This window comes from Pithys albifrons, chromosome 1, assembly GCF_047495875.1.
Source record: "Pithys albifrons albifrons isolate INPA30051 chromosome 1, PitAlb_v1, whole genome shotgun sequence".
In the NCBI taxonomy this organism is placed as follows: Eukaryota; Metazoa; Chordata; class Aves; order Passeriformes; family Thamnophilidae; genus Pithys; species Pithys albifrons.
This window is the reverse complement of record NC_092458.1, coordinates 7,467,850-7,487,888: the sequence shown is the minus strand read 5'-3', so window position 1 is coordinate 7,487,888 and position 20,039 is coordinate 7,467,850. Positions and strand designations below refer to the sequence as shown.

Genomic DNA, 20,039 nt, shown 5'->3' with positions numbered 1-20,039 from the left:
GAGAAGTGTTTCTAGTGAGGACTAACACAATATATTAGAATTGTCATCTACATTTCTCTCTCTCCCCTCCCATCTGTACATGTGTGTATGGATAACTAAAATTAACTAGAATTCATACAACACTTCAAAGGAAGTTCCTCAAGTATCTATGTCTTATTTACAGTTAATGAGAATTTCACAGCATGTTGGTCCACTAATAAGAAAGGCATACTTAGGTGTTGCAGGTGATGCAGATCTTCTGGACATGGCAGCAGGAGAATCAGACCTTCTCAGAGGGGATCCCATACCAGATGATGAACCAGGTGTTGTGGGTCGCTTCTCTTTCTTTATCTTCTCAGTCTAGAAGCACAGTTCATGTTAGTTTCCATAATTAGCACCAACAAATCAAAAATTTATTTAATTGTTTTATTAACAAGACGGCACATAAAGCGATTTCTGTAACATACATTTAAAAGTATTTTTAAACAGCATCTCACAGCTGTGCTATTAATAGTTTTTTGTTTTACATAGATAAAACACACACCCACACCTGGTCTTGAACACAACTTGCAGATAAGTAATACCACATCAGAGCTCTATAAGAGTTTTTGGGAGGGGTGGTGGCACTGGGTAGAGTCTTCAAAAACATCTATATGCCCCTGCAACACCCCTCAGACATGACCAGTAGCACAACCAGGCATCTCACAGAAATGTTGCTGCAGGTAACGCTGAATCACACCTCAGACTGACATGACACAAATCTTTACTCCTGGCTTTGGTCCCCTCACTTGCAGCTAATTTAGAGGGCATGAATTCCCCTATTACTAACTATTACAATACACAGGACCTGATGTGAATCTTAAAGCTCTCACATAGACTTTTTTAAAACATGTCTTAAACTGTGTAGACTAGTGAAAGTCAATGGCTTGCCTTTTCTTTTCTGGAAACTACAGTGGATCAATAATGCATCTTTTAAGCAAGCAGCATTAAAAATGTCTGCAGAAAGAGTTAAGCAATTGGTGCAAACAGAGCCATTGTCAATACACTTGGTGAGATTCTGAAACATGTGAAGCTTGCTCTTTAACAAGCAAGACTGGATAGTTATACTCAGTGGGGAGATCCTATTTGTCACCCCCATTCCCAGGAGCTACAAGCAAGTCCAAAAACATACACTTCAATGCCTCAGTTCCTTGAAAATAAAGGTGTTGCTGTTTCAAATACCAGCACTCAGCACTGATTACCAGGAGGAGGAAGATATTAAAATGCTGCTACAGGAGCATGAAAGCAGCAGACATTTGCCAGGCTTACTTTCTTACTGCTGTTTTTCACAGCAGGGGTAGCACTTTATTCGTGTCTGTGTGAAGGGAAAGATAACAGCACAAGCTGCACCAGTTTACCCAGCAGTGAAATCAAAACCATTGCAAACCCACCTGAGTACCTTCGGTTGCAGGTGCCCCTTTCATGGCACTGGCAGTGGAGGGTGAAGTTACCTTCTTCCTGTCCGTGCTCCGGGTGGGGGAAGGCTTGTAGGGAGACTTAAGAGGACTAGCTGGTGCTACACGAGGACAGATATGGAATACTAAAGAGTTATAGTACAATAGCAAGAGCAAAAGGGAGCACAGACAGAGGAAATAAAGGAGGAGAAAACAGCATACTTTTATGTTATAATGTTCAAGGGTAGCTTTAAAGGTGTTTTCATCAGTATTTCAAAAGATCACATTGTAACACGTTCAACATGGTCCCATGTTTATTGTCTCAACTGAAAGTAAATTTTTATAGGATTTTTTAGAAATTATCTCTAAAAGATTGTTCTTTTACTTATATATTTTTTCAATCACCTGATTGTGTGTTACTTTTTCTTCTGAAAAGTCCAGCTTCCTTTGCATGTGATAAAAAGAGTAATCAGATAATTCTAGCTGAGTGACTTTTGAACAAATACTGCAAAACAGGAAAAATGACAGAAGCATAGGGAGTGTTTGGGTTTTTTCTAAAGTTTAAACATGGCATGGCTCCTAAATACCTTCCTTACTTTTCAAAGTAATACTTAATTTTAAAAAAACTAACCAACCCCCCCAATCTGCTGTAGGTATTTCAGTTACTGTTATTTGCAGGAGACATCAATTTGAGTGCAACACATGCATTATAGCTTGCAGGGTAACTCTTTTTTTATTTGCAATATGAACAGGATTTTTTTCAAATGGTGTACTTTGCCCCTGTTTTTGTTCATATTGCCTTCTAAGATGAAACTTTCGCATGCATATAGAACAACCAACAGAGTATATAATTTATAATAAGACAGACATTAATTGCAACCCAGTGACAGTGTGTTTCCAATCATAGTTGTGATAGTTTTGATCCAGGCCTTCTCTAGTAACCAGTTCCCAAAACTATCACAATAGTCAACTGAAGTCAAGAAGAATATTAACTTTGGAATAGCAGTAATTATGTGCTAATGTAAAGAAACTCACATTTCCTTTTTTATTTTTTTTTTAACTGGAGGCAGTCTTATGAAGCCTTTTTATGTTTTAAAGTTTAACTTGACTCTTGTATTCTTTGGCACATTTTCCAGCTAGCTGCCATAAGGTCACTGAATATTAAGAAAATTGTTCAGAAACTTAAAGGCTGCTTAAGATAAGTATTTTCAACTGTTAAAAGAATTAATCATGTGTCCAGTAACAACTGTTTCCCTGAATATCTTAATTTGGAGTGACATGAATAACATATTGCCTAGAGTCTTTAATTGAGGTTCTTCATTTCTAAGCTTACAGAAAATGCAGGAGCAGAGCTATTTTGACCCCAGCATAATGAGTTCTTGGAAAGGAACAATCCTGTTCCCTGTTCCGGAGCCTACTTCTATGGTGAGAAGTATATGACAAATGGGAGATCTGCCTCAACACTTTTGCTGGCATTTACTGCCAAAACCATCAGCTGCAGCCCCATTGCCTTGAGAGAAAATGACAAGAGGATGCTGGCTCAGAAAGCTGTTCCCAAAGTCAGCTCTCCTGTGTCAGCTCAGTGAGAAAGCAGTTTCCAGGCCAAACTGTCCCCTTGTCAGACATGCCAGTGTGCTACTTTAAAGGTCTTGTGATGGGAGAGAGAGATAAAGCTGGGAGTTTACAAACAAAACGAGTAGGGAAGGGGAAAAGTCATCCTGTTGATTTGTTTGATATCAAATACAACATGGAAAGCATCATCTGTAGGTGGCCCCAGCAATTCACCTCAAAATCTTAAGCAGAATATACCGATCTAACTTCGCAATGGTTTTTGCTCACTCTTAGCAGTAGCTGATCCCTGAGCAGTAACCACACTGGGACCTTTCTCATGGGCCAAATTCCTGTATGACAACATTTTTGCTTCCAGCAGAAGCTGCTTTCAATGTAGAAACATGGGAAGGAATTTTAGAGTCATTCAATGTCAATGTCCCTATGCACTGAACAAAGAAGGAACACACAAGGCAAAGAAGGTTTACTTTGCAATTCATTTCTAAATAACTTTGTATGAAAAGCACAGATGCAGGAGACCTAAGCCTATTTTAACCAAGGTGTATGAAAATACTCATCAGAAAGATGATCAGTTCTTTATCATACAAATAGATTAATCCTGAAAAAAAATGTTGTTTTTTGCAGACAGACATTTAGGTGTGGTCTTTGGGGTGCTTTTTGGTTGGTTTGTTTTATTAAAACTAATACCAGTTGGTAACTTCTGTCTTGTTTCAGCCAACACTATGACCAGGTATAGCTTTGTAAGAAGAAACTGCTCTGGAAGTCGGCCACTTGCCTCAGTATTAGCAGGACTGGAAATATTAGTTTTGTAGATGTTTGCAAAATAATGGTTTTATTAGACTACCAGATAGAAATGGTAAATATCATTCCTTAAAGATCAATAATTTCTGGAACAGATAACTTTCTATCAGTATCTGTTTTTTCCTCTAAGTATGTATCATTTTATATGTGTATGTACACCTATATATATATATATATATATATACACACACACATACATATACATATAAATAGACATAGTTACACAGTTAAAGGCAAAAAAATATTTAAAGCTAAGAACTGGAACGCTCATAAAAATAATTAATGTTCAAGTGGTGCACTGGGATTTTTGTTCTACATACCATTTAGGTATGGCAGGGATGACATTAAAAAATCAATCAAAGCCTCTGAGAGGCATCACACCCTTGTTTAAAAACCTGTTTCTTCCATTAGTATATTCAGCTTTCCCATTGGCTTTGGTCTTAATGATTTTGGGTTTGGGGTTTTTTAACCTAAAACAGACATTCAGAACACCACACACAAAATTATGGGCTTTTTTTTAAAAAATACGCTGCAATTGGGAACAACTTAGTCCATTGTTGATTTTGTACTACCCTGTAAATTGTCATTCGGTTCATGGCACTCCATTTCTTTGAGCACCTACACAAATGCAGCCACAAATGTACCTCAATGGTTTCAAAGTAAGTCACATTTTTACCTGGAGTATTGTACTGCTCAGAAAGCATTAATGTACTTCTGCTTCTGGCTAAAGATGACTGTGTGGGAGTCAGCAGCCGAGAAACAATAAAGTTTTCCATTGGACTAAGATGCATGCGGTGAGCTGAAGGATGGGAGCAAATAAAATAAAATTTAAAATGCAAAGAAATAAAACAATGTTATATTAAAATAACTGAAACAAAATGATGAAATGATGAAATGAAATGCCAAAAACCCTTGAAGTGTTTGAGATTTGAAATATCTGAAGATAATGTTCATTCCCTCTGCAAAAGGCTTTCTAGTTTCTCCATCCTTTTAAATTATTTTCCCACCTGCACAATAAATATAGTAAGGGTTAAGACTGTGTTGCAATTTGTTCTTACTCAGAGGCATGTTCCATTCTGCAAAATGGTTGCTTTCATGACTCAGCATAAAAAAGGTTTGTCTTCTTCCCCAGCAGTAAAGGTAGAACATTTGGTATAACAGCACAGCTGTTCCCAAACGTGCCAACCACACTGGGACTGCATTTAGAATTTGCCATCTCATCGCATTATGTAAGTCTTATTTGTACAATATGCCTGCCTTCCTTCCTGCTCCACAAACACAAGCCTCAACTACATTAGACATATTTATAGATGTTCCTGTTACACACACACATATATATATAGCCATCTACCACAATAACCTCAAAGGTAATGATGAGTTTCCATTAAGCAATTCAGAAGTGAAAATAAATTTACACCTTCTCTTTTCATTCTAGAAGCAAGCTTTCATAGTCATTTCAGTAAACATAGTTTTTATCATTAAAGTTTAAAAAAATGTGGGAAGAGGGGAAAAAAAGAAACAGAAAACAAACCTAAAAAATCCAGAGTTCACAGTAAGATAAACCCTTCAGTCCTCTTTGTAGTGTTTGGTAACCACTAATCCTACCGGATGATCATCTTTTGCTGAGTCTCTCATGGATCAGTTTCTTAACAAATTAAAAGGCTCTACAACTCTGGCCACCAGACTGAAGTAGCTTAGGTGGCTCATTGCATGTACTCCTGCCCATGGTACATCCCATATGTACTGTCAAGGCACACATTTACTTTTCTTGGTTTTCCTTATTTGGCCAGAAGGTCACAAGCAGTACAGATATAGGAAATTGCTGCAGTCACAGCATGTACTTACAACCATGTTTGCTGGAGTATCAAAAATTGAAAAAGAATCATTAATAACCCACAGCGTTTGTTGCTGGACTATGATCTCCAGCACAGCAGCACAGTCTTGGGACAGGCTGCAGAACTATTTTACTGTATTCACCTAAAATGACTCAAATATTTGAGTTCTTTTGAACAACAGTCACAGCATTTCACACAGCTACATGGGCAAGAAGCGCTTAAAGCAGAAGGAGAGTTTAGGCTGGCAGGAGACCAGCAGGTTCACTTGCCTCTGTCTGGGGAATGTGTTATGGCCGCGGTGGAGGAGGAGAGGCGCTTATTGATTGGCGATTCCATTTGCTTTGGCAGATTCATTGTAGAAGCTGAAAGTTTGTCACATGCTGCAGAGAAACGCAGTGAAGATATTTGTATTCACGTCATAGTGTTGATAAACTCCCAAAATTAGCCTGGTGTTTGTACTCGTGGCCCTTGCCACTCACAGCACTGAATCAGGCGTGAGATAAGCTCTTCCTGCCTGCTGGAGGACCAGCATCCTCTGACACATGCTTTGGGATGCAACTTTCCTGCTTGTGAATTTAACATTCCAGTTTTACAACAGCCTATTTTTTGTATTGCCACTGGCACATAATTATGTATCAGGTCTGAATGAGTGAAGTCTTTCTGATATAAGATATTCAATACAAGCACAAGCATAAAGTTACCCAAAGAAAACAAAATGCACACATGACAACTCTGTACTCATCTTCATTCCCCCTCCCATCTAGCTGCAGTCAGGAAGACCTGGGATAAACCTCAGGTATTATTAAAAGCAGAAAATTAAATAACCAACATTTGTGTGCTTTCATGATGAGACCTCACTGTTTGGCTTTATCTTTTTGTGCTTGAGAAGATTTAAAACAAAAAAAAAAAAAGAAGCAGCAGCTTCTTAAAGTGTTTTCTTCTGAAATACTGTTTGACAAAGTCTGTTTGAGCACAATATCAATTTCCTACCTTGGAATTGATTCAACTGAATGAAAGAAAAATGTTACTCCAGTACGACTACAATGTACTAGTATATGATAATCACTGTATGATACTCAGAAGCTAAAAGCATAGATACATTGTCCCCTAAATTTGAACTTTATTTCTTTCACAACCAAAAACGTTTTCAGCTAGGGACATGTCCCTAATTCTGCAGCTCCTCAGTTACTGCATTCTCTGTTACATCCATCAAATCCTTGCCTCAGCAGGGTTTGCAAGATTTGCCTCCATCTACTACAGTAGACAATACAATTTGCTACTTTTGCTTTTTTAAGAAAGCATGTATGATGCTGGCATGCTGCAAAACATCAGTTGCACATCCAAATATCTCTGCACATGAACAACAATTAGTACAAAAATTTGAATCTGCTTGCACAGAAATAATAGTTCTGTGAGATCATGGGCAGAACATTTCCTGTACACTCTGCAGGAGCGATAGCCATGCCTGGCTCCTCCTTTGGGGGGAGACAAGGAACATGGTTCTTAAAACCACAGACTGTCTTGTTTTCAAAATGCCAAGTACATTTTCAATCAAAACTAAAAATCCTATACGCAATCCATTTGTAATTTTGGAGGACTCATGTACTTTAAAGCCCTTTTACAGAAAATGTAATTAAAAAAAAACCCCAAGCCACAAAAAAAAAAAAAGGCAAAAAAGATAACTGAACAATATGAAACATCATTGCTTAAACAAAGTCGATTACCTGGGTTTGTTACAAATACTAGTTTAGCCCAAATTCATTTTAGGAGGCAACACAGCATGGCTGTGTAAACTTATTCCAAATTTACTTGTTCTTAAAATATTGCATTAAACAGCCCTTGAGGTGGAAAACAGAGGACTGTTCTGATGAAACATGGTCTTCATAACACGTTTTGTCTTTCTGTGCAACTGAAATTTTTTTCAACAACACCTGTGCACGTCCATTAGAACTGTCAAGTATATGCATAATTATACACACACAGACACAGAGCACCCCCAGAATTAACAAAGATGAGAATCCGAGTGGTAGGAATCTACAGTTATTGAGAAAACCATGAAATGCCTCTACTGTGCTGGAATGTGAGGCATGCACTGCTCCACCATGGCAAAATTAAAAGGAAATTAAAAAGACATTGGTCTACATCACTAAGGGTAATGCCGTAGAGTACCAGACTGAAATGATAAGAAAACAGTGGTTAGGAAGGACAAGATCAGTGGATGGATTACAGCAATTAGAACAGTTACAAAGAAGACACGATGGTACTGTGATTCTCTGAAATACCATTGAAGGAATCAGCAGGAGCAGTAGAGGTCACAGGGTCTGGAGGAAGGGTGTTGGCAGCTAAACCTAGAACAGGGGGTGGGGTATTTTCTGATTCACCTATACAGCAGAGAAATCAGAGCAAAAAGAGGTGAAAGAAATTACTGAATAAGTTGGGGGAGCTGGAATTAAGCATCAACTGCATCACAGAGAAAAACTGGTTTCTTTCACAAAATATAAAAGACTTCTTTTATTCCTATATATATTTAATGTCCCAGGTTTTTTTATGACATACCATTAAAATTATGATGTGAAACAGAATTTGTCTTTTTAAAGTTAAGTGTATTTACACACTGTTAAAAGATAATAACTTGTCGTATCTTATCATACCCAAACATGGATATTTTCCCCTATAACATCAGTTTATTCACACATGACTAATTTAAATAAGTTGCATGATTTAAAAGAGAAAGCATCTTTTTGAAATATAAAAGCAGCACATGACTGATTATGTAATAAAAAGAATTTACTCTGAAGCCAAAGCAAAAATAGCAGTAACAGAATGTATATGGGGGAAAAACCAAACTATTTTAAACTGCACATGCTGCATAGTCATCTAGAAATTCCCATCAGGTTTTTTAAAGTACCAAACAAAAACAGATCATCTTTTGCAAGACAGCACTCAGTCCTTTGGTGGATATGAAATTTGCTAACTGTGTGTGTGGGAAGACAATGTGGAGGAAGATAATAAGGGAGACAGTGCATCAATTTGAATTTTAGCATTTAGCATCCTCCAAACAGATTCTAGTTACTCTATTAAAATGATCTTCATTCCCAAAGTTAGGAGGAACCTTTCTCCCCAGAAGGCAATAGAGAGAGGAAGCCTGGCAAGCAATTACAAAGTACTTATTCATGCCCCAAGGCAGCAGCCCCTACAGTACCACCCTAACTATGAAACGATCATACTTACTATCTCCACAATCTCATGCATTTTGCACTTCCAGATCTGCAATGCAGGCAGCCTGTTTCACTTACCATCTCTCCCTCCTGAGCCTGCAGCCAGTGCTCCTCCCCACGACCATCGCTTCTGCTTCTGTTCCAGCTGCTGGCTGCGTTCAAGGGACCGACGCATCATGGCTTCTAAACGTTCCTGGTTATATTGGTACAAAACCAGAAACCAAATCTGAATCAGTTCTTTGGGGGCTTTTCCCCCCTCTGCTCTCTGAGACCATGCTAAAAATATACAGCCCCTCTGTTGCTCCACTAAAGATGATTACGGGAACTTGTTCAAAATAAAAGAAAAAGAAGTGAATAAAGAAGGTATCAGCATTCTACCTACCTCCAGATATGTGTGTCCTTTGTCTGCAAGCCACTGAGGTCACTACAGAGGCCTAAGTAAATAACACAGGTTGCATCACTGCCTAGCATCTGCTCCTGCTGGTGAGGCGGCTGCTGCTGTGCTCTGGACTTAATTTGTATAAGAATAATGCTCGACAAGCATTAACTCCTTCTTGTCTATGCAGACATCGGGATCTTTTCCCATCCCTTTCTGAGCACAGTTAAATTGCTGCAATGCCAGTGGCTCCACCTAGTCACTCAGATAAATGATCACTTCAAACCCAAAGTAGGTTACTTTGCAGGATGCCCTATTTATATATTTATTTTCACAAAACCTCCCTGCTTTCTTCCACTATGTTCCTTACGGTCTACGCTTTTAAGAGCTTCTGATTTTTCCCCCCTCTGTGCACTTTTTAGTGCACCCCTCAATCATGCTGTTCCAAGATTTACTTTTTCCCCCACCTCTACCCCCAAGTTCTTCTCCATGGCTTGATGAGATAGGATAAAATTACTTCTTTCCCTCCCCAAATCCTGCTCTACCTTTAACTTACAGCTAAGGATGGTCACCTTATTCCCTCTCCACCATCTCCTGACTCTCACTCAAAGACCTCCGCTGAGCTGCATTCCCGTCTCCTCCCTCTGCTAGTTTCTCAGTGATTTATTGTTGTGGCAATGATCTCTGCACCTTTTCTTTTCCTCCTTTCAAGCAGATATAATGTGGTTCTTCCCCACCCACTTTCCATCATCTAACAGCCTCTTCTTTTCCTCCTCCCAGCACCTCATTCCCATCTGGCAACCTCCTCACCCTCACACTTCAGCAGCCCTACCCTTACTGTGAAAGATAAGTCTGCTCTTACTGCCTCCAACTGTTGCCTCAATGTGATTTCAGATCTTTGATCCTATTACTATTTTTGGTGCTATTATTTATTATCTTTGCTATGTCCTTCTGGTCTAGTATAAAACTCCACTTCAGACAGGATTCTGCAGAATTCTGTGATTACATCTTACCCCTTTCGATTTTTATCAATCCCCTGCTCTAAATTATATTTTGGCAGATCAGATCAACTGCATGGCAAACCTCTCATACATCTCTTGGCCAGATTACTTTCTCTAACTGATTCATGCCTTTGGACTGGCTTTCCCATTGCCCTTTGCTGAGATATTTTACCACAAAATTCCAGTCTTTGTTCAAGCATGTTGCCTTCAGTCTCTGCACTGATATTGAGCCTGTTGTCTCTGATGAAGCAGCTCCAGCACAGTACACCCCAACATCAGGCACCTCCAGAAACCTCCGTGGCAGAACTTTTATACATGTACCTGTAACCTTTGTGTTACCTTCCTGGGTTTCTATCTATGGTCATTGGCTTTCTACAATGCCAGGTGTCCTCTCATCATCTTCTGGTTATCTGCAATATATTTCTGTCTCTTTCACATCTTTGAAGAATCTCTTCTAATACAACTTGCAGTAATTTATTTCTCACCTCATTTTTTCCATTTCATCCAACCCTACTACCAGTTATTCAGCAGTATTAACAGCAAGCCACTACCTTTTTTCTTCACTCTCTCTTCTCTTAATCTTATTACAAATCCCTTATGCTATAAAGAATGCCAATATATTACCCTCCATACAAAGGGTGAAAAAAGGAATTCCTTCTCTTTCCGTCGTTCTCAGGGTCTTCTGTCCCTGTTACCTTTTGGCCAGGTGCCCCACCCTGCTGCTACAATTTCTGCTGCCGTCTCCAGGAAGTCGATCTTTCAGTCATGCATTTCGAGCTCACAGTCTATCAGGGAACACCATTCAAAGCCCACCGAAAGCAGCAGCTGCTTCCCCGCCCTCCCTGCCCCCGCTTTCTCCCCCCTTCTGTCTCCTCAGTGCCATCAGTGTCCAGGCAGGCATGAAAATTCGAGCTCTGCCTCTTTCCTTCTCCTTCTTCTCCCTACAGAGCAAATGCAGGAAGCATCATGAAGCTCAAGTGCAGCCTCTTCTGCAACAGCACAGAGAAGCCCCACAGTTCTGAATACTCTACTCACTTCATGTTCATACTGGGGGTGTGAAAAGGAAATAATCTTCCAGTCTCTGGAATCCGAAGTCACTCCCCTCTGATTTAGTTTGCTACAGTCTTTCTTCTTTTACTACTTGGTGATGCAGTTTGCACATTTAGAACCTGTGTGTGGTGCCTTTGCATTTCAGGTTCATAGTTTTTACTTTTAAACTTCCCATCGTTTTAATTTAACTCTGTTTGAGTCCCTTTTCTGCATTTACTCTTTTCACCCCTCACCTCTTTCATCACCAGTTCTTCTCTCCAGTCTGCTTCTTTTCACTACTTTATTCTACTCTGCATCTTGCCCCAACCTACCCTTCCATTCACATTCTTTACCAAGGTAAACCATTTCTTTCTCATTAAAGCATGCTCTTATACAGACCCTTTCTTTCTTCCCATTTCTAATGAATATTGCTATACATTAATAAAAAAAAGATAAGATGAAAGCAGTCAAGTTTCAGTTATCTGGGTGATTTATGTTTGTCTGTTGTTTTGTTTGGGGTTTTTAAATGATGCTTGGAGGAAGGACCAGCAATATTCTATAGTTTGCAGTCCACAGAATACAATTATACCACCTACAATCAAAGTGTTGTTTCAGGAATAAAATGCACAGTGAAATAGATTAAAGAAATGAAATGATTCTTCATACATATCTGAAAGCCCATGCTACCTACAATCCGAGGTTGGAATCTCCAAGTACACAATGTGGAGAGGAGCATTTGATCTCATTTGCAAAGACGCTTTCATTAAAGCACTATAGAACATAATTATTAAACCTCATGAAACCCTGCAGATATAGCTTAGATAAAACACATTATGAGGGCCATTTTTCACAAAGAAAGGATAGTTATTAAAAAAAAAACATTTAAAGTCAGCACAAAGCTAAAAACCAAAGAAAACAATAAGACACAAGGAAGCAGAGCATAAGCAAGTCATACATTAATCATTTGTTCTGTGATGAAAATTAAACCACAAGCAAAGCATTCCTTCAGCAAACAATGTGGAAAACCCTTCCAGTTTATGTTATAGCTGAAGTACCTCCTTAAAAGGTATTAAACTATCCATGTGATCCTCATTTGGAAACTCTTCACAGTTACAGACAGGAAATAATGTCTGCACTCAACATATAGTGAGTTCCCGTAAAAAACTATAGCGCACAAGAATTGCATGCAGGTTAAATTAAGAATTAATAAAACCATAAAAGAGAGCCATCTACTGCTAGTACCTAAAAAATACATGTTACTTTCCAAAATTCAGTTATTCACCCAGGTTATTCTCAGCCTAAGCAACAGAATGTACTGTATGAATTAAAAACAAACAAAAAACCCCACGCAAAACCCAATCGTGAGAAAACAAGCAATTTGACTAAGTACTTTCCTTTTCTCTGTGAAAATATAACACAGATGTGATAAGGAAAAAATTAATTCTAAAAGTATTAGGACTTAAAATAATTTGTGCAAACAGTTTTAAACCAATCTCCCTATATCTACAACAGAAGTACCTAAAATAGCCCCAAAACACCTTTCTCTCTCCTCTTTACACATCAGCTGGCTTCATCTTTTGAGTGACTCTTCCATATTGCAACAAAAGAGTTGTTATTTTCTATTTAAACAATGCATTAAAAAGCAACACAGTATTTTAAAGTTTAACTACCATTCTGAATAAAATTAATTTCTATTCTTAACCAATTGCAGTTATGGGTGGGTGCATCAAACAACAGCAGAGGACAGAGGAAGGCTCTGCACTGAGATAAAAAGGGAGCTGCCACAGCAGGGAACAGCAGGGGGAGGGCAGGGGATGGTCAGTGCAGTAATGAGGATGAAATTTTTCTCCTCATGTCCACCACAGAGCACAGTGAGAGATTGCTTGCAATGCAATCTCAAACAGTTTGCAGCAGAATTTTTATATTTGTCATACAACTGAATCCCACTCAGGATACGAGCTGCCAAAATATGTTTGGAAAACAATTTTTACTTCCATGTATGACAATTCAAAAAGTAATTAAATTTGAATTGTATATAATACAGTAAGTAATGAGAGCTATAACACCTTGAGAGTTTTTCACTTTGATGTCTAAGTGTTCACTTTTTACAAATGTAACAAAGTGCATGTGCACCAAAACAAGCTCTCCAATGCTGCAGGATATTCTTTCCTACTTAGCAGTTGCTACATCAATCTTTCAAGTCAAGTGCTGGCTTAGATTTGATGCTGTCTACAGGTTCATTTAAACACTGGCATACTGGTAGGATCAGTACTGATTTTATCAATCCCCTTTTTAACAAAATCTGAAGGTTTTAGTAAAAATAAATCTTTGACTAGATGGATGTTATTGCTCTTATTTGCACAACCATCCTTGACATGGCCCATACTAGTGTTGTTCATATGGAACCCAAGAACAGCAGAAGAACACAGCTTCTATGGAGACTTCCCAATAACCCACATACAGCCAGACACCTACTGGCAAGGTATTTTCCAAGTTGCGTGGAAGTTCATGACAGGGAAAGGGAAAAAATTAATTTAACTGAAAAACAACTAGCTTTACTTTTATCCAGTCCCAGTTTGAAGCAACATTGAATCACTTCAGTTGAGCAACAACATGTTTCTTTTCTCGGGGCTCAGGGACTGCTTTTACTAAAGGAAGTGGACAACTTTAATGCAAAGGGGAAGGCAGTGCCACTGAAGACCTCTACAGGTAAGAAATGTGCAGCCAATGCAGACAGGGCAAACATATATTTTGAAATACATTTATTCCTATCTGAAGAATTGGACACATTTTCCCTGTGCTCTGCAACAAGCTCCAGCTGCCCCAAAGGTGATCTCTGAGAAAACACCTCTCTTCCTACTAATACAGTAAAAAATCACCATATTTTACCTGGCATTGTAGAGTGGAAAAAGTAAGCCAAATAAGTCAAAATTTAGCCACCTCCTTTTTAAGAAGCCCTTTGCATGCAAAACAGCCAAGCAGAGGATGCTCTCACATAAGAGTCAACAGGTTCCCACCAGCTTGTTAAGAACCATTTCTCTCTCTCTCTCAAACTCTCACAGAAGCAACAATAATATTTTGTAGAGAGATATTTATATAATCTGTTTCTATCACAAATAGGCACTACCTTCTGCTGTGTTACAAAGAAGGAAAAATAACTCCAGGAAAATATAAAGGACAATTAATAAGGCAAAGAGCAAGGAACGAAATCTCTACTTGTCCTTTCAGACACCTGATGAGCAGGTAAAATGGATACTCCAGTCCCCAGCCAGAGTAAACCAGTGTTGAAATGAGAAACACTCAGGACATGCTGCATTATACTGGCTCACTGCCAGGGCACACACACACCCACCCCAGGTGTGGGAAACACAGGCTCAAAGATCTTCCAGGAAAGAAGATCTTAAATGGCCAGAATGACTCACAAGCATGAAGTAACTTGGAATGCCCAGGGAGCCTCAAGCTCATCATCACCCTTACTCAGACCTCTACTGTTACTGTGCACATGGGGTTTGAGGGATTTATCAGAAGAGGCAGCAGCATGAGACAGGGAATTTGGCAGATCCTTTGGTAGAATTCAAGTGAAATTTTAGAAGTGAGGGACAAGAAACCACAAGGGGAAGCCAGAAAGTGATGACTTCTCCTATTCCTAGTCTCCTCCTTCTCTCACCCTTCTCTGTTCTACAGATTATTCCCCTATGTACCCTCTCCTCCTTCAGAGGCTCCTGGATTTTTCCTCCCACCAGGTTTAATCCATCCCCAAACAAGTGAGCATTCCCTCCTGTCCTGCCCACATAGCCTTCTCTCAGCTTCCTCAGACTGGGGGAAGAGGGAAGGAGGAAAGGAAAGGAAAAGAAGGCAGACCTGGGCCTTTCTTAGCTCCCCAAAAAGCCTTTGGACAGTTTAAGCATAAAGGACCAGTGCAGTGAGAGAAGTGGTACTCTCATTATGAGCAAACACTTGGAAGCAGCCTTCTTCTTGCCATTAGAGATGTCTCTCATCACATGTACAGTGTCTTGGGGAGCTGTAACAGGTTTGCTGATGCTTGGGAGAAACATCACCCTGTGCTCAGCCTCTTATGCACATCTCTGGGAAATGCAGGAGGCCACTACAGGAGATGGAGTTCCCTTGGATCTGATCTGCCACAGCCTCCCTTATGTCCAACAACCCCGCTCTCATTTCTCCAGCAAAGGCAAAGCATGCAGGCAGGGAAAGCAGGCAGTTGTTCACTCTTCCTACACCTCCCTATTCCTCTCTGAAGCAAATTTTGAGGACAGGGTCTTGGAAGTTATTGTATGTGCCCCTTTCTGTGACAACCCTCAGAGGGAATCAATTTTCCTTAGATGCAAAAGGTTATTACAGTAGGCAATGGTGGGGAAGGAGCACATCAGGTCAGTGATGTTACCACAGGAGACCTTCTACCCCCCTTCTGTTTCTGTTTTTCACCATTTTTCTTAAAAGAATTTAAAACAAACTACATGACAAAATATTTTAAAATGAATTCTCAGCCATTACACAGAAGCCACAATCAGTATGTTAGAATTGAAAGAGGAATGACAGGATATAATCTTCACTTCAAGTTAAAGTGAAAAATCTAACAAAAAAAATTAATGAACAGCCATATGCTATTCTGATTCCATGCAGAAGTGTTTTACCTGTTTTGTTAAGTTATTGTGATCAAAAGATGATGGGGCAGAAAAAAAGGAGGTTAAAAACTGCAGATTTCTAGAGCTTTTTCATCTAGGAACCAGGGAAATATCTTCCTTTGGCCTTTTTTTTTTTCCAAACCACTGCCCCCTTTTCCAGAAATCATTAATTCTTTATGAGTTGCAGTAGCAGTGCTAGTGTTTTCTATACATTGTCATGCAGAAATATGCACACACACACATGGCATTAAGAGATCTGTACCAGAAATTGGACTCACTAGAGCAAAAAAAGAACCTTAAATGCTCTCAGCAGGGAGCACAGAAGAGAGGAAGGGTATGAAGATGCTTAAAATATATGTGATTAATTCTGTTCTGTGCTAGAATTTTAAACCAGCCTAAATACTGCACTGCTTTAAGTAAGAATTTTTGAGTTTCTGTCAGCAAGGAAAAATGAAACAACACGTTTTCATTAACATTGGTTCTGTTTCATGGACAGTAAAATAGAACAGTACAAAAAATTTTCCCTTTTTGGAAATACTCATCTTTAAAAATTACTTTATGGAAAGCTGATGCTTTATCATTTGACAGTCAGAGTCCCAGATACATCAGCAACAGTAGATGACTACTCTGTGAGATCAGACAAAAATCAAGCAAAAAAAAATGCTTTGAAAGCATTTCTGATGTACAAGCAGTTAGTAGACTACTAACAGCTGTGGTGACATGGTTTGCAGTTCCTGAAATATTGCTCATGTCTCCAGTGCTGCCCCCCAAGTCACTTAAAGCATGTCAATATTCAGCTTTGTTTAGTGCTACCACACAGAACTGCTCTGCTGTACATCTCCCAGGGGACCTCACCTCCTCCTCTTTAAGCTTTTGTCTCCGTTTTTCTTCCACAGCTGCTCTTTTCTGCTCCTCTCTCTGCCTCTGCTCCTCCAGTCTTCTCCATCGCTCCTCTATTTGCTTTTCATACTGAAGTTTTGCTCTTCTCTCCTTCTCCAGTATCTGCTGTTCCCTTGCAGCTTAGGCAGAGAAAAAGGTGCATTTCACTTCATGCAAATTTTCTATGGCTTCAAAATTATTTGATAAAATGACACAACAGTGTAAAAGAACAAATACAAGTACACAGGGGCTTAGTACAATAAGATTAAAGATATAGTGCACAGAAGTGCTGAAATGACTTGTAAATCTTGGTGACTTGCTCAATAAATAAATAAGGAAGCCCTTGTACACAATGTGACAGTTTGTATCCCTTACCTATGTAAAAACAGTGTACAGAAGAGTTTAAAATACTTTTTTGTTTATGTTTCAAATCTCTCTGCAGGTCAAAGCCAAATTATTTTTTCAAACATAACAAATGTTCCCAGTTAGCTTTGAAGTGAATCAGCTACATATATTGAAGCAAAAGCCCCTGGAAATTTTCTAAAACTGCACTTCTCATTATGGAACCACTTTCAAAGTAAGTACATGACAACAACATACACTAAGTTTTCTATGAAGTTTTGAAAATACACCGTTCAGCTCCTAATTTGGTACCACATCTTTACCCACTTAATAACTCCTGTTATTGAGGGTTTGCCCAGTTGTTTATTTGAACTGGAGCAATAACCTGCTTGAGACATCACCTTGATAGAGAAATTCAGACTGCAGCATTACATACAGGACTGTTGCTTCAGGTTTACACAGGACAAGAAGTAGCAGAAGTCAATGTGGCAAATCATGAGGAAAAATTCAGTTTTCTCATGCAAGTGTATTCCATAAAAAGACAGGGAAGAGGAGTTCAGTAAGCATGCCTACATACACACAAGCCTGTAATGTCACATACCAACACACATACAGCCGATACCAAAGGAGGAATATTCTCACAGTTGCCAAGCTAAGAACTTGAAAGTTAGGGAAAGCCAGAGTTATCACCAGAGCTAGTCCATCCTCATGCACACCTATTCAGCCTCACACTGCTTCTTCAGTTCTAGTTTCCTTGCACACCACATTTTCATCCTTCTAACTCTCTCGCAGTATCTTCCCATCATTCCTCTGCTCTTGTCCAGCCATTTCAATTCCCTCTTCTAAGATCAGCCTTTTCCCCTCAGCTCCTGCCCCCAGGCTCTTTAACCACAACTGTCACTTTTAGTCCCTCTCACTCCATCCTCCAGCCCTTGGGAGAAAGCCAGAGTTTTTCCAACCCCCAAACCGTTTTCAAACACTTGTATTTCTTCCCCTTGAATCCAGAACCCTCCTAAAACACTTGCTCCTCAAACTCAGCCTGCTTTACAGGACACCTTCTAGCTTATTCTTGTTAGAAATATAGTTGATATTGTCTTCATTTTCTGCCTTATGAAAATCAACTGTTCCTCCCCATTCAGGATGAGGTAGTATGAGGGGAGAGTCAGTGCTGCAGGCAAGCCTGGATTAAACGTGCGAAGAGTCAGACATGTAAGCAGAGAAAAAGTTACCCCAGAGACAGCAGAAGACAAGTGACCACTCCTTAACTGTTCATGACTGCTAGCCATGTCAGGCACAGCAGGTGAAAAAGGGCATGCTGGAGTTCATAAAAACCAAAACTAAAGTGGGGTGCTCAGAGATTGTGCTAAGGTTGCCTTCTGAGAAAGTAGGTGAAATCAGGGACCGATTCTGGACTGAGAAGAAAACCATTTTGACATCATGAACATACATACAATTCTTGTTCCTTAATTTAGGGATACTAAACCACTGATTGATGAGTTTTGGCTTTGCTGAAAAGGTTATTCCATATGGCTCAAAGTACCTACTGACTGTTTAAAGATTGGATCTTCTGGGGAACATGCTGCTTTTTTCTGACCTTCTAGAAGAAATTTGTGACAGTCAAACCATGACCAAAATTAAAAGCTCCCCATTACAGAAATGGTCTTAACCCTAAAAAAATATGTTTCCAGAATGTACATATAATGCCAGGGAAAAAAATGCAGTCAATACCTCCCAAATCCCCATGGCCAAACACTCCTAAATTCTACAGGTTTCAGTTTCCTTCTCATCTCCTCTTGTGCTCCTCATTTCAAGTCCTTTCCAATCTACTCATCATGTCACTTTCTCAGGAACAAGCAAAGAAGGGATAATGAAGAGGACAGAAGAGATAGCCCAGATCTGAGTATACCTGGAAGAGCAGTAAGCTACAACTCAGGCTGGTTCATGCCCCAGATAGACAGAACCTCAGGGGAGATTAAGTACTAAACAGGAGCAGATTCTCACCTGAACTACCAAAAGGAATCTTGCTGACTAAGCCCATGGTACTAAAAATGCCAAGTCACTGTTCTCAAGCCTCAGGTTTTGTCAAGAAATGGTCAACAGTTTATTTAATGAAAGAAAACCAGTATTTTCCTATGATTCTTTTCACATGTGTCCATATTGGTTTAGTTGACATTTCCTTAAAATATATGCTTAGCTTAAATTTTCCAAAAATCATGAAACACTGACAATTCCTTCTGGCAGGTATTGTCAGGTAACCTCTAGGAACAGTGCCACCAGCCTTTCTTGTTATTACAATAAGAAAAAGTGAAATTAACTGTTTAACATGTTTGATGTATCCAAACCAATGAACTGGAGAGTTCATTTAATTTATGTTTATATATTTATATATTTATTTATATATTTATATTTATATATTAACTGTGTATACACACAGTCCCCTTACATAGATTTTTAGGGGTTTTTACTTATATCCATATTTTACAATTCTCTCAACGTTTCCCTGCTCATATTAATAAGACTAAAAAGACTGATTATTTTAAAAAACCCTCTCAAATCTATGCTTATGTTATTGAGGAACTGAATAACAATTTTTCTCATCCTCTTGAAAGATTAACCATTTAAAAACCTATGGAAAAGTATCTGCTTTTTGCCACACTTATTAACTCTGTGGTATCTTTTAATATGACTAAAACTCAATAGGCTAAAATTAAGCTTTTTACCAAGTCATCCTACATATTATCCAAGTATCATCCAAGGCTTATTTGATATTTCTACAGATCAGAATCCTAACAGTCAGTATCTTGCACATAAACCTACACTTAAAAGCACATAATTCAAAGAAGAATATCAACTTGCAACTATAGAATATAAAATACTTGAATGTAAATCCAGAAAGACAGATTATTCTTTTGATTTAATTTAAAAGAAGTGATA

General features: G+C 38.9%; 1 protein-coding gene across 5 annotated transcripts in view; it reads right to left on the bottom strand.

The window, feature by feature from the left end:
- The window catches only part of MAP7D2 (MAP7 domain containing 2), an 86,170-nt gene that overhangs the window by 17,187 nt on the left and 48,944 nt on the right, over nt 1-20,039 (bottom strand). The window contains exons 3-9 of one of the 5 annotated variants that reach the window (XM_071553291.1): nt 16,740-16,903; nt 8,914-9,028; nt 7,900-7,998; nt 5,887-5,997; nt 4,459-4,581; nt 1,410-1,558; nt 212-339 (exon numbers count right to left, since the gene is read on the bottom strand). In XM_071553291.1, the coding sequence (XP_071409392.1) occupies nt 212-339; nt 1,410-1,558; nt 4,459-4,581; nt 5,887-5,997; nt 7,900-7,998; nt 8,914-9,028; nt 16,740-16,903 (889 nt within the window). Of the gene's footprint in view, nt 1-211; nt 340-1,409; nt 1,559-4,458; nt 4,582-5,886; nt 5,998-7,899; nt 7,999-8,913; nt 9,029-9,217; nt 9,566-16,739; nt 16,904-20,039 lie in introns of those variants that run through there. The other 4 variants (XM_071553200.1, XM_071553072.1, XM_071553005.1 and 1 more) reach the window with 4 other exon arrangements.